The sequence below is a fragment of the Lutra lutra genome, chromosome 3, assembly GCF_902655055.1.
Source record: "Lutra lutra chromosome 3, mLutLut1.2, whole genome shotgun sequence".
NCBI classification, from domain to species: Eukaryota; Metazoa; Chordata; class Mammalia; order Carnivora; family Mustelidae; genus Lutra; species Lutra lutra.
Genome location: NC_062280.1, coordinates 14,946,412 through 14,961,659, shown reverse-complemented (window position 1 = coordinate 14,961,659; position 15,248 = coordinate 14,946,412). Strand labels below are relative to the sequence as shown.

The 15,248-nt window shown below is 35.3% G+C and overlaps 1 protein-coding gene across 8 annotated transcripts in view; it reads right to left on the bottom strand.

The window, feature by feature from the left end:
• NBEAL1 (neurobeachin like 1) overlaps positions 1–15,248 on the bottom strand; it is a 192,880-nt gene that overhangs the window by 81,473 nt on the left and 96,159 nt on the right. For all 8 annotated transcript variants that reach the window (XM_047720851.1, XM_047720847.1, XM_047720846.1 and 5 more), the window contains 8 exons: positions 15,016–15,175; positions 10,998–11,086; positions 8,396–8,971; positions 7,876–8,051; positions 7,007–7,160; positions 6,382–6,510; positions 1,531–1,836; positions 1,284–1,433 (listed from right to left, as the gene is read on the bottom strand). In XM_047720851.1, the coding sequence (XP_047576807.1) occupies positions 1,284–1,433; positions 1,531–1,836; positions 6,382–6,510; positions 7,007–7,160; positions 7,876–8,051; positions 8,396–8,971; positions 10,998–11,086; positions 15,016–15,175 (1,740 nt within the window). The remainder of the gene's footprint in view (positions 1–1,283; positions 1,434–1,530; positions 1,837–6,381; positions 6,511–7,006; positions 7,161–7,875; positions 8,052–8,395; positions 8,972–10,997; positions 11,087–15,015; positions 15,176–15,248) is intronic.

Here is a 15,248-nt window from a genome sequence, read left to right as displayed (position 1 = left end):
ACCCACTTAAGTCATCTTATTTATGTGAATAGATTGTTTGGTGGCAGCCTCTTATTATCATGTTGGTATATGTGGGGTCAGTGGTGATATGCCCCCATCATTCCTGGTAATGATAATTTTCCACTTTCTTTTTTTGCCTTGTCAATCTGGCTAGAAGTTTATTAATTTTATTGACATTTTCCAAAAGATTTATTTATTTATTTTAGTATTTATTCGAGAGACAGAGAGTGTGAGTGAGTGCAGGGGAGGTGCAGAGGGAAAGGGAAAGAGTCCCAAGACTACACACTGAGAGCAGAGCCTAACTCAGGGCTCAACTTTACAACCCCTGAGATCACGAACAGAGCTGAAACCAAGAATCAGATGCTTAACCAACTGCGCCACCCAGGCACCCCAATTTTTTTTTTTTAAAGATTTTATTTATTATTTATTTTGACAGAGAGAGATCACAAGTAGACAGAGAGGCAGGCAGGTGGAGAGAGAGAGAGAGAGAGAGAGGGAAGCAGGCTCCCTGTCGAGCAGAGAGCCCGATGCGGGACTCGATCCCAGGACCCTGAGATCATGACCTGAGCCGAAGGCAGCGGCTGAACCCACTGAGCCACCCAGGCGCCCCCAGGCACCCCAATTTTATTGACATTTTAAAGAACTAGATTTTAGTTTTAATTTTCTCTACTGTTTTCCTGCTTTCAATTTCATTGATTTCTGCTCTTATTTTTGTTAGTTTCTTATTTGAAACTAGTTTAGATTAGTTTTCTTTCTCTAGTTTAAGATAGAAACTTAAATTATTAATTTGAGGTCTTCCTTCTTTTCTAAAGCAAGTATTTAGTGCTATAAATATTCTGTAAGCACTGATATATGCCCAGCCTCCTTAGAGATATGTACTATCAGCTTAACAGACTTTTTACATATCAACTATGCATAGAACATTTTGACATTAACTTTTTAGTTGTTACTGACTAATCTTTTTCTTTCACTTCTGAAATATTTTTAAGATTTTATTTATTTACCAGAGAAAGAGAGATCACAAGGAGAGAGGAGAGGCAGAGGGAGAAGCAGACACCCCGCTGAACAGGGAGCCAGATGTGGGAATTGATCCATCATGACTAGAGCTGAGGGCAGATGCTTAACCGAATGAGCCACCCACCACCCTCAATTCTGAAGTAATTTTCAAACAACAGGAAATACCATTTGTTTTCAGAGTTCAGACGTGTTTACTCTTATCTGAATATTAAATGCTTGAAATCAACATAAAAAACTAGATACGAAAAACATTTAATAATTTTTACCTGAAACTTAAGCTTGCTTTCTCCTCCTTCCCGGTCTCGTTTATGCATATTCACCATTAAGGCTTCATAACAATTCTTCCAATAAAGTGCCATGTCCTCATGACCCTCATAAAATGTATGGGTTTCATACTGCTTCATGTAAGGCACGATCTTGTAAATATACATATATATATACAGAAAATTTAACAGAGACTCCTATAAAAATGACAACTTAGAAAAATATCACTCAAAATAGATTAAAACTTACATATTTTTCGATGTAAACTTGCCATTCATTTGAACTGCAATATTCTTGAAAATCTTCAAAAAATGAAGAGCTACCATTGGTAAAAGGTAAAGAAGGCAGGTGCAAGTTCATGAAGAGAAGTTCATAGATTTTGGAAACCAGGGTACGGACCAGGGGAATCAGAAATGAATAGATTTCAGTCTGCTCCTTAATTGACTGACTTAGAACATGTTCCAGCTTCCCTAAAATGTAACACGCTTCATCCTGATTTTCAATCACTTTGGTTTGAAGAAGGGTGTTTAGCTTAGCTGACGCCATTGCACAAACCTGAGGAAACCACATAGGTGAGAAAGAACAGAATAAAGCAGACATTTAGCAAATGTTCTCTGGCTTTCCTGAAGTTTTGTTTTGTTTTGTTTTTTTTCAAAATCATAATTACAAAAGCAGAACATACAGAAAAGGTGGAATGGATAATTAATCACCCCAACATCCATTCTACTCCTTCTTATAGTCTACAAGGATAGGGGAATGATTCCATCTTTAGTTCCAACAACAGGTCTTAAACGATATAAACCAAACAGAATATCCAAACACCTTGCACAGTGAGTGGCTCAGGTAACTAATCTTTCAGTCAACTCATGTCGCTGTTTGAGTCACAAGGATTCATTTGGGGATGGCCTTATCAGTTCAAGTTCAGAACTTTTACATAATAACTGTCAAGCACTGTGAAGGGTTTCAGATTTTGCCTAACCTCCAAGCTAACAAATTAGCCTGCCACAGTTTCTTAGATGCTGCCAGAAGACATGAGACTCCTGGTTCAGAGACAAAGACCTACAGCAATCCCAACAGCCAGAATATCAGTGTCTAACCTGGTTCCCTGAACTGATATTCCCATGGGGAGAGATGAACAGGACTAGACGATGGATGTACACCAGTGGCTGCAGTATAGGGGAGGAACCCCAAACATAAGGAACCTAAATCTTCTATACTAGGCAGTAAATTAGCCTGAACTTTGCCTTGGAGAGAGACACTATATTACACTGGGCAGTAAACAAACCTGCCTTTTACTCTAGAGGGAGACAGAATCTCGGTCTTCCAAAGTTGTTGACTATATCTGCATCCTCAAAAAGATAGTTCATAATGAAGGCATCTAGTGCCTCTATTTATAAGATACAGAGAAACACAAGAGATCCATGAAGAACTGTCTACCAACAGTGACAGTAGAAAGAAGGACTCTCTCCCTCTCTTTTGAAGATTCTATTTATTTATTTGAGAGAGAGAGCATGAGCGGGGAGGGGGCCAGGACAGGGCAAAGGGAGAGGGAGAAGCAGACTCCCCGCTGAGCAGGGGCTCTATCCCAGAACTCTGAGATCATGACCTGAACCAAAGGCAGACACATAACCAACTGGACCACGCAGGTGCTCCAGAAACACTCTTTTTATCTGATACACATGAGGAAGCATGTAGCACCAATGTATCTGCTATTGGCAGATATTTTGTGACAAGGGCAGCCAGCTTAAGACAAGCTGACTCATGAGCGAAAGGAGTGCTGTGAGAACAGCAAATAAATGGAACAGATTCCTTGATTAAATCATGCCTTAAATTGAACTACAGAATTTGCTATTATATGAGCCAATAAATCTCCTAAACTCAGTCAGTTTGGGTTGATGCTTCTGTTATTTGGAATCAAAGCATTATGATACATAAAGCATAGGTACAAGAGAGCCTGAATCCTTGACAGAAATGTCACTACCCTTAAACTTCCCAAGGAAAATACATGTACTAATAAGCCCAGGCAAAGGAATGCTCCATATTCCCATTAAACATTGTCCTTAACCCTGACACAGGAAGGTAAATTAGGTCATAAATGGAGTCTCCTTCTGTCCAGACTAGATCTAAGCCATATAACTATGGTAAGACAAATGATATAAACTATCTCCTTCTCACTTAACACTATATATTACAATGCTGGATCTCATTACTTTCAAAATGAAGAAAAGCAAGAGAAAAGAGGAAAGTTATCAGAATCTGACATTACTTTATGATTGCACTTGTTTCAAATGCAGTCTGAGCTGTATGCACAAGTCTTTTTTGCAGGCCAAGGCAATAAGAGACCTTAAGCAGTCTTTCCACACAAGCCTTAAAAAGGCAAATAGCACTAGAGGAAACAATATCTAAGATGGCTCAAGACTTTAACTTCTCTACTTTTAACTTAAGCTTCTACTGGTGAAACTTTTATACTCTCCTCAGACTTCTGCAAATCCTTCATTTTACTCTTTGAATGTGACTAAAACAACTTAATTCTAATAGAGAACAACAAATATAAGAAAAAAGGATATAAAATTTCATCATACAGGCAATTCCCATACTAGCAATTCCGGGCTTTTTTGCTATGTGTTTTTTAAAATACTGTTTATTTTAATTAAAGTTAAATATCTAGTGCTTTGTTTTTAACTTATCAAATAAACCATATACTTATGTATTTATTTAAAATTATAAAGATACTTGTAATGAATACAAGATAATTTATTTGACCACTGTCTTAATTTTGGATATACACACACACACTACATAAGTAGTGTGATACATATGACCCCTCCCACCTCCACTATAAAGAGTACTGGAAATGCTCTGGTTTTCTCTTCAGATCGTATAAATCTTTCGCCTTTTAAAGAGTACTGGATTAGGGTCACCTGAGAAATTACAAAAAATACCAATGCTCTAGTTCCTCCATTCTGATATAATTACTAAGGATGATGACCCACAAAGGTATTTTTAAAAAAGCTCCTCCAGGTGATTTCATATTCTCATTACCGGTTGAGTTAACTAGGGACAAAATGGAGACCACATGCTGCACTAAATAAATCAACAACCACCTAATCCTGCTTTAGAAGCTAGAAATGCTGACATTTATGTCAATATAATAGTTATATACAGGCAATTAACTAATAAGTATGAGTGAAACAAAATAAGTTTATAGCCAGATTGGCAAAGAAGCTCTATTATAATCCCTTTAAGGGAAGAAATTGCTTTCCCAGCCTTTTATGTTTTTATTCCCAAGAGAAAAAAATTAAACAACTAGCTAGTAAAAAATGTTTTAGGTTACTAACTACTGGTAAATAAGGTATCTACGTATAGGTTATGTACTCTATTTATGTTTTGCCTCCAGGTTTTAAAAAATTTAAGTCCAATTTAATTACCATATAGTGTATTATTAGTTTCAGAGTTAGAATTTAGTGATTCATCAGTTGCATACAACACCCAGCATTCATCACTTCAAGTGCCCTCCTTAATGCCCATCACCCAATTACTCTATCCCCCCCGCCACCTCCCCTCTAGCAACCCTCAGTTTGTTTCTTATAGTTAAGAGTCTCTTATGGTTCGCCTCCCTCTCTATTATCATCTTATTTTATTTTTCCTTCCCTTCCCCTGTGTTTCTGTTTTGTTTCTTAAATTAAATATGATATGACATATGGTATTTGTCTTTCTCTGATTGACATATTTCACTTAGCATAATATCATCTAGTTCCATCTACCTCATAGCAAATGGCAAGACTTCATTCTTTTTGATGGCTGAGTAATATTCCATTGTGTCTGTGCGTGTGTGTGTGTGTGTGTATTATACATACATATATACCACATCATCTTTATCCATTCATCTGTTGATGCACATCTGAGCTCTTTCCACATCTGACTATTAAAAACACTGCTGTTATAAACATGGGGGTGCATATGCCCATTTGAATCTTTATTTAACAAGTATTTATAGAGCCCTACTATGGGAAGATACTGGATATTTAATGGTGGACAAATTAAACAGATATTTTATTTATGGAAATTTCATCAAAGATAAACACTGAGGTTGACTAGAAGTGGGGAAGAAAAAAAAAAGAGTCCTCACATCTAAAATAACTATCTGGCATACTGGTTGCTACTGCTTTAACAGCCATCAAGCTAGTATTACTGAAAAAGCCCCAAAAGCTATCCTCATCTTACTTCTAGGTAGAGAAAAATAGAATACTACCACGAACATCTATGTGTACAAATGTTGTCTGGAATTTTGGATTATTATCTGAGTATAAGAGTGTGATCATTTTTTTAAAGTACCTAATTCATGTATTTTCCAGTTGCATTTGAATGGCTGCACAATTCAAGCTTCCACCATCCATGTATCAGAAAGCCCACCTTCTTATTTATCTAGTTTTTCTGCATTTTCCATGTTTCTACAATGAATATGTCACTTTTGTGATTAAGAAAAAAAAACCCTATTTTTAAATAGCTAGTAACATAGTACTATTCACATTATCATATTATCAAACTATGTGAAAATTTCAATCATCTGAAAAAAATATACACATAGAAAAATACTGATAGTTATTTCTTCTCGGGCTATGGGATGATGGATTTATTTTCTTCTTTTTGTTTTTGTGTATTTTCCATAATGAGTACATGTTACTTTTATAATTAGAAAAAAAAAATCTATTGAAAACTATGGCCTTTAAAAAATATAGCAACCTTATAGAATTTTAATCTCTATTCTCATCATTATGGCAAGTTTATATATATTAGAAACCACACCTACCCCTACCAAGTACTTAAAATTCCAATTATCAAAAGAAAATAAAAAGGGCTAAGTATAAATCCTTTAAAAGGAAAACTTAAAATTACACTGAGTCATATACATCCGGAAGAAACAATGAGCTGCCTCTGAAGCCTCTTTCTGATTAACAAAACTGAAACTCGAGGGAAATCATGGATATTTTTGGAACTATTAAAAAAATAAAAATACTGAAAATTTACTATCATTTAGTTAGTACACAACTCCTATGCTGCATGCAAAGTATAGAAAATAACGCAAAAGAACTGACAAACCTGCAAATTGCCCCTTCCAATGAATCCTAGAAGCAACTGGATTTGGATTCGAGAAAGTTTTGCCCACACTTGACCTTCAGAATACCAAACTGACAGACCATCGAAGAGCAGCATCAGATCATCTAAAAGCTATCACAAGGGAAAAATTGAGAAACAAAAACACCGTCTTAAATTCTACTGATGAGTTTTCCCCAAAGTAATACACATCATAAATATTCAAAACTAGCTTAATGTTCAATTGATAAAAGCCAAAAGAGCTATTCTAGTAATAGCTAACAAAGTTAACTATCACTTTTTATCCATGTTCACTGTATCTGATTAAATATTAATGCTCTAAACAGAGAGGGTACAGGGGCACCTGGGTGGCTCAGTGGGTTAAGCCTCTGCCTTCAGCTCAGGTCATGATCTCAGGGTCCTGGGATCAAGCCCAGCATCGGGCTCTCTGCTCAGCAGGGAGCCTGCTTCACCCACCCCTTTCTCTCTCTGCCTGCCTTCTCTGCCTACCTGTGATCTCTGTCAAATAAATAAATAAAATCTTAAAAAAAAAAAAAGAGGGCACAAAATTTTTTTGTTGAATAAAGTCCTTGACTACCAGAAAAATAATATCAAGGAGTTATTACTGCACCTTCTCAGTCCACATGTTTGAATTAACAAGCCCCTCTGACTGCAGAAAGTCCTGTACGATCAGGATGAGTCGGAAGGCATTTTCAGCAGTTACTGGATTCATTTTTGATTCTCTGTTTTCTGTGACTGTCCATTCTAACATGTTCTGTAGCAAACTAAATGCAAAACAAAATCCTCTTAAAATCATTTTAAGTTTAGAAAAATAGTAAAACATGAAAAGAAACCCAGTTATTCATTATTATGTCTTTAAAGATATACTATCACTGGAAAGGATCAGAAGATATTTAGTAACAATGAAGCAGCTTTTTAATCTCTAAAGTATCTATCTTTAATAAACTTAATATAAAAGGCAAAGTAAAAGTTATCTGTTCAATTATAAAAAAAGCTATTGAAATAATTCAAATTCCAGTCTCTAGTAGGTACTTAAAAGTTTAAAGTTGGAAACTGGGAAGTAAGAAAAAAAAGCCTTATAGGTCTTGCAGAAGGTCTAGCCCTGCAGAGAACTCTAAGTGCTTTACAGAAGTAATTTTTATGAAAACATTACTTGTTTCCCTCAGCATGGAAACTCTCAAACATGGACAAGACTGCAGAACACAATACACCACATGTTTACATGTTACAAAAACTAAGTTAAACAATAAGGACTATATATTACTGAAGCCCAAACTAAAGATTTAAATCTCCTCATGCCTTTGAATTTCTTTCTAGATTCCATTAAAATGGCAACAGAGAGGAAAAGGGGCTGAGCACGAAGTTTTTCCTTTTCTCTCACTAAACCCACTGAATCCTGAATAAATGTTCAATAAAAAGTATTATTTTAGACTCCCATCCACTCCAAAGGAAAGAGGAAATCACCAACTGAATGCTTACATTAATTTTATTTCATCTGATGGTCGAAGTAGTTCACTGGATATTCCTGGTTTACTTAGTGCTGAAAACACTTGTCCCCGTTCAATCCAAGTACTATCATCAGACTTTTCTAATCCCCTACACATTACATAGTTCAAAATATTTGTCAGTAACTGAAGAAGCTCCTCCTCACATCTCTAGAAAAAAAGATGAACTAATATTAAATTATTGGAAGGAGGTGGTGTTAAAAGCACATAGAAAGAACCATCACATATACTGACTGTAATCATTTAACATATTTTTAAAGTGTCTTGATGAACCCGTAACTTTGCTAAGTAGGCTCTAGAGATACGAGGATGACTAAAACACCTGCTTTTCTCAAGATACAATTCAGTGACTTCCAGGCTTCCAAAATCTTAGATCATGAGACTCAGAACATGAATAGAATATGGAATTGCTAACAATTACACACTTCTAAGGATTAGAAGTGTGTAACAGACATGTGAAAATAAAAACAGCATTTGGACACAAGGAATTTTACCTCTTGGCTTTCAAGTAAAGAGAAGTCATCACCAAACCCAGGATCATTTAAGACACAGCTCTCTTTGTCAGACTGCACGGAAAAGGATTTGGTAGATTCTATGGGGGAGGGCGTGCTAGGCAGGCTGTCTGGCATGTGACTTCCACTGTCGCTCAGTTCACATGAGTCTATTCCACTGAGATCTAAACTCAGATGTGAAGGGTTTTTATTCCAGAATTCTTCTTGATTCTCTGATCTGAAAGATAATTCTCCCACAGAACTATCTTCTTGAAATAATGGTATGTTTGAGTCTAGAGAGTGTCCATCCTCCAAACTCCACTGATCTGAAGACACATTGGCTGAGGCAAAAGAGTTGATTTTTTCCTCATCAATCTTTTCATCAAAGTTCTTCTTAGTATCTTCAGCTGATAAATTTTTGTCACTGTCTTTTACTGAAACAGCCCTACTGTGCTTATGAAGAGTATTTCCATTTTCAAAATTTGTTTTTAAAAAAAGCCTAACTAAAGTGTCTTGCCAACCCACTTGTTGAGATATTTGATGTGCTGCATCTGGCTGGGACTGCAAAATCTGTAAAATCTGCAAAGATTAAGAATACAAAATTCATCAAAAAGTACACAGTCCTTCACATCAAAAACAGTTCTTTTTCTGTTATTTTAGTGACAAAGTAATTTAATGAGAAAATGTGGGAAGATAAACTTTCACAAGATTATGTTCTTAACTGGATTACAAACTATCTGTAGGGTACATACTGTGTTTTTAACTAATCTGCATATTACTCATTGTACATAGTACTTAAATATTTGCTGAAAGATAAAAAAGGGAAAAAATGATCCTCCACATGTCAACATACTCATGTTATTAATTTGGTCAGAGAGAAAATATAACTAGAATGAAGTATATATAAAATGTAATAAAGCTATATCCTCTCAACTAAATATTTGCCATGACCCTACTACATTTGTTAAGCAAATACTGAATACGTACTATGTACCAGGCCCTGTTCTGGCCCTAGTGTTAAGGGAGTAGTAAAGAACAACACGCTGACACTGTAATAGAATCTAGATATCCCAAGAATGTTTCCTTGGCTCGTTTTTTTTTCCAGGCAAAGTTAATGGTGGCTTTTGCAAAAACATATTTTTTCCATTAACTCTATATTGTACAAACACTAATTCTAACAAGATGGATGCCACTATTTAGCTGTAAAAAGAAACTGAAATTAAAGAAGAGACATTGACATCCAATATGTATGATCTCTACTGTACAACTGATTCCACATTTTTTGGATAACAAATTCTTAAACACTGTCAGATACCCAGTTAAGATCTTTCAAACATTTTTATCACAAAGCCAGTAAACTTCTATGTAGATGAAAAAAATTTTTGCTTCCAGTATTTAGAAAATCTCATTTATCTCTAACTCTGACAAGTGTCATAGGAGATAAATAATGTTGGTAGGGACTTCAGAATCAGTGGCTTTAATTCCTCCTGATGCTGATACAAAAAGCAACATGTCACAATGAGTCACAATGATGTGAAGTTCCTTTCCTCACTAATGCTGTCGGTGAGCTACCATTACTCTACTGATGCAGAATATCCATTTTTTTTTCCTTAGGGAAGAAATTTTCATGATTTTAAAATTTCCATAAAATAAGACTTATTTTATGGCTACTTTATATGCATGTAATGGATAAAAACGAGGCTTCATTGAAAGCTGTTTTCAAACTGAAAGGAAAGATCAATCTCTATGACCTGCTTCAAGAACACTATGCCAGAATCCATCAAAATGTGGAATATGAGTACACTCTGACACAGCAATTCCACTTCATGGATAATGTCTCACAGATGTACTATCAAAACCAGGTAAAAATATATGTAAAAAAATTCTTAACAGAAGTTTTACACAGAAAAACAGGAGACAACCTAAACATCCATGAATAGGGAACCAGGTAATAATTTATACAATAGCCACAGAATAAAAACTATACATAGCTGTTAAAGAAAAAGATATATATCCAGACTTACGGATGGAAAAATACAATAACATAATTAGGGAGTAAAAGTAAAAAGAAGAGTAAGGAAGCAAATTAAATAGTAGGTCAGTGACTACTAGTGGAAGAGAGAGAAGGCCAAAATCAGGAAGAAGCACACAGGGTAACTATTTGTTGACTCAAGTTAAAGGCATGCATGGGAGGCAAGTCACTGTTGCTTTTCCACAAAGTTCAAGATTCAGAAATTCTAAAATACGATATATGAATTAGAAATGGTCATAATCGTTGAAGTTTCCTGACAAAAAAACTATTCTCTTGTACTAATTTTTTTTACTGTGGAAAGGAAATATTTCCAGACCATGTAAAGCTAAGAACACATTTTTATGCTGATTTTTTAATTACAATGAAGTTAATTCACCTCAAAAAAGAAAATTACTTATTTATAAAATTGTGTCACTTATAAAATAACAGAAATTAAAACATACACTCAGTGTAAAATACTCAGTATAAATTTATTCATTAATATATTCATCATGAATATAAAATTATTCATCAGAATTATTCACAGTATAATAATACTGTCATTTTTAAAGTACATCTTAAAAGTTTACTAACCTTTCTGCAGATAACCACTCTGACATTTATATGTGTTCTGTGAGATATATATACCACAGACAACAGATCTTTGAAATTAATAACAGTATCTATGGTGGGAAAAAAAAATAAAAATTTAAAATTAAATTCCAGAGATAGCCAAAGAGACTGAGTGAGTTAGATAATAATTGTTTCATTTTTATTTTTCTTGCTGCCAACAAGATATCCTTTATTTTTTTCTAGCTTTATAGCGATATAACTGCCATAAAACAGCATATAAATTTAATTTACAACAGGATAACCTGATATACTTATATACCACAAAATTACCACAATAAGGTTAGTTAACATCCATCACTTCACATAGTTACCATTTTCCTTTAGTGGTGAAAACTTTTAAGATCTGCTCTTTAAGCAACTTTCAAGTACATAGTATTATTAACTATAGTCACCAGGTTGCGCTTTAGATCCCCAGAACTTATTCATCTTATAAGCGGAAGCTTGTACTCCTTGGCCACGTTCACTCATTTGCCCTCTGCCCCCAGCCCCGGCAACTACCAATCTACTGTTTCTAGGAGGTTGGTTTTTTGAATTTCACCTATAAGTGAGACCATAGAGTATGTGTCCTTCTCTGACTGTGAAATAAGTCAGCAGAATAATGCCCTGCAGGTTCTTCTGTTACAAATGGCTGAATAATATTCATATAAAACACCTCATCATTATCCACTCATCCATCAGCAGACATTCAGGTTGTGTACGTCTTGGCTATTATAAATGACGCTGCAATGAACATGGGGATGCAGAAAACTCTTCAAGATAGTGATTTCATTTTCTTTGGATATGTATCAAAGATGGATTGTTGGCATATATGACAGTTTATTTTTAATTTTTGGAGGAACCTCCATACTGTTTTCCACAGTGGCCATCTAATTTGCATTCCCAGCAACAATGCACAAGGGTTTCCTTTTCGCCATATCTTCACCACCACTTGTTATTGTCTTTTTGGCAATAGCCACCTTTTCAGGTGTGAAGTGTTATCTCCTTGTGGTTTTGATTTACACTTCCCTTATGATTAGAGATGTGGAGCACCTTATCAACTACCTGATGGTTATTTGTATGTCTTCTTTGCAAATATGTCTATTCATGCCCTTTGCTTTTTTTTTTTTTTTTTTTAATTTTAGTTAGTTGACATACAGTTCAATACTGGTTTCAGGAGTTGAGTTCAGTGGTTCATCATTTACATGCAACACCCAGTGCTCATCATAACACGTGGCCTCCTTAATATCCATCACCCACCTATCCCATCCCCTACCCACCTCCCTCCATCAACCCTCAGTTTGTCTTCTAATCAAAGAGTCTCTCATGATTTGTTTTCCCGTCTCTTTTCCTTCCCCCTCCTGAAAGTTCATCCATTTTTTTCCCCCCTAAATTCCACATATGAGTGAAATCATAGGGTATTTGTCTTTCTCTGATGGACTTATTTCACTTAGCATAATAAACTCTGGCTCCAACCATGTCATCGCAAATGGCAAAATTTCATTTTTTGATGGTTGACTAGTATTCTACTATCTTCTTTATCCATTCATCGGTTGATGGGCATTTGGGCTCCTTCCATGGTTTGGCTATTGTTGATATTAATGCTATAAGCCTGGGATGCATGTACCCCTTCAAATCTTTATTTCTGTATCCTTTGGGTAAATACCTAGAAGTACGATTGTTGGATCATAAGGTAGTTTTTTTAGGAACTGCCATACATTCCTAAGTAGGAATTTATAAATTTTTAGCTTTTTTAGGAACTGCCATACTGTTCTCCGGAGTGGCTGCACCTGTTTGCATTCCCACCAACAATGCAAAAGGATTCCTGTTTCTCTGCAGCCTTGCTGTTTCCTGTATTGTTAATTTTAGCCATTCTGACAGGTGTGAGGTGGTATCTCATTATGGTTTTGATTTGTATTTCCCTGATGATGAGTGATGTTGAGTACCTTCTAGCCATCTGGATGTCTTCTTTTGAGAAATACCTATTCATGTCTTCTGCCCATTTCTTAACTGGATTATTTGTTTTTTGGGTGTTGAATTTAATGAGTTCCTTACAGATTTTGGATACTAACCCTCATTTGCAAGTATGTTCTCCTATTTCATAGGCCTCCTTTTAGTTTTGTTGATTGTTTCCTTTGCTATACAGAGGTTTTTCATCTTGATGAAGTCCCAATAGTCCATTTTTGCTTTTGTTTCCCTTGCTCCCAGTGATGTGTCTAGTACCTTGTTCATTTTTTAATTGGATTTTTTTTGCTATGTTGTATGATTTCCTTACATATTTTAGATACTAATTCCCTCTCAGATATTTGATTCACTAGTATTTTCTTCCACCCTATAGACTGCCTTTTCACTTTGTTGATGGTTTTTCTTGCTGTGGAGAAGCTTTTTAGTTGGATAAAGTCCCACTTGTTTATTTTTGCTTTTACTGCTTGTGTTTCTGGTGTTATCGCCAAGACAAATGTAAGCACTTCTCCTCCTACTCATATTTTCTTCTAGGAGTTATATAATTCAGGGCTTACATTTAAATCTTTAATTCATTTCAAGTTAATTTTTGTGAGTGGTGTAAGATAAGGGCCCATTTTCATTCTTTTTCTTTTTAAGATTTTATTTATTTGACAGATAGAGATCACAAGTAGGCAGAGAAGCAGGCAGAGACGCAGGCAGAGAGAGAGAAGGAAGCAGGCTCCCTGCTGAGCAAAGAGCCAGATGCGGGGCTCGATCCCAGGACTGTGGGATCATGACCTGAGCCGAAGGCAGAGGCTTAACCCACTAAGCCACCCAGGTGCCCCGCCCATTTTCATTCTTTTGCATATGAATATCCAGTTTTCCTAACACCATTCACTGAATAGACTATTTTTCCCCCACTGAGTATTCTTGGATCCCTTGTCACATATTAGTTGACCAGATATACATGGTTTTATTTCTGGGCTTTCAAGTCTGTTCCACTGGTCCATGTGTGTTTTTATGCTAGTACCATACTGTTTGGATTACTGTAACTTTGTAGTATAGTTTGAAATCAAGAACTGTGATGCTTCCAGCTATCCTCTTCTTTTCCAAATTCTTTCTCAAAGACTGAACTGTAGGAAATAGTTATATAAATACTGAAATAACTGTCTCATTTAAAATAAGGATTATAGAGGAGCTCCAAGGTGGCTTAGCCAATTAACCAGCTAACTCCTGATTTCACCACAGGTCATTATCTCGGAGTCCTGGGATCAAGCCCTGTGTCGGGGAGTATGTTTGAAGACTTTTTCTTTCCTTCTTCCCTACCCTCCCCCACATGCACTCTCTCTATAATAAATAAATCTTTAAAGAAATAAAGTAAGAATTACAGATGTTTAAATTTTATGAAGAAAATAGATTTAGAATATTTGACAGTCTCCCGAGTAAGCCCTAAATAACTGTTCTTTTCTTTTAGTTGCCTGAACACACCATTCATACTGTTTTGATCTTGTACTATTATTTATCTTTTTATGTAAATGTCTTATATCTTATATACTTATCAATGAGAAGATAAATCATTCAAAACAAAGAACCTTAACTTATACCTTTTGAACCCTTAGCATCTGACATAAACACTACAGTTTATAGTAAGTACTAAAAAAGTTTTATTAAAAAAAAAGAGAAACATAAAAGAATATCTGAAATTAAGGATTTAAGCTCCCTAAAGAAAAAAAAACCATGTTTTGTATGTTATTTTCTCTAGCATCCTTTTCTTATTATAGAGGACCCTATTATTTACTAATCAATGAATCAATAATTATTGAAAGCCTACCAAGTAAGGTACTATACTATGCCCTGGGGAGACAAAAACAAAAAAGGTAAATAAAAAATAGTACCCAAGAAAAGCCCTGCTGAATCAAACAATAAATAGTTAAAAAGTAACCTGAGGAAGGGAAAAAAAAACTCTTTAGAAAAAAAACAATTGAGAACCATCAAACAGAATTATGCTACTACAAAGAACATTTTTTAAATATATCAGTATTATCAGCCTTAATCATACCTGTATTTATAATTTGATTGGTGAGGCTTTTAATGAGAGAGGTATTAATGGGTGCTTCATTAAGAAGAAGTCCCAATCCTGAATAGCCAACTTCTCTGAGCCGAATACGTTGTTTACTTCGTTCATAAACATTTGTGCATTTCAACATTTGTTCCATAACCTGGTCACAACAGTAATATATTCTTCTCAATACAGAGAACTAAGAACAGTCTGTCACTTAAGTTAATATTAAA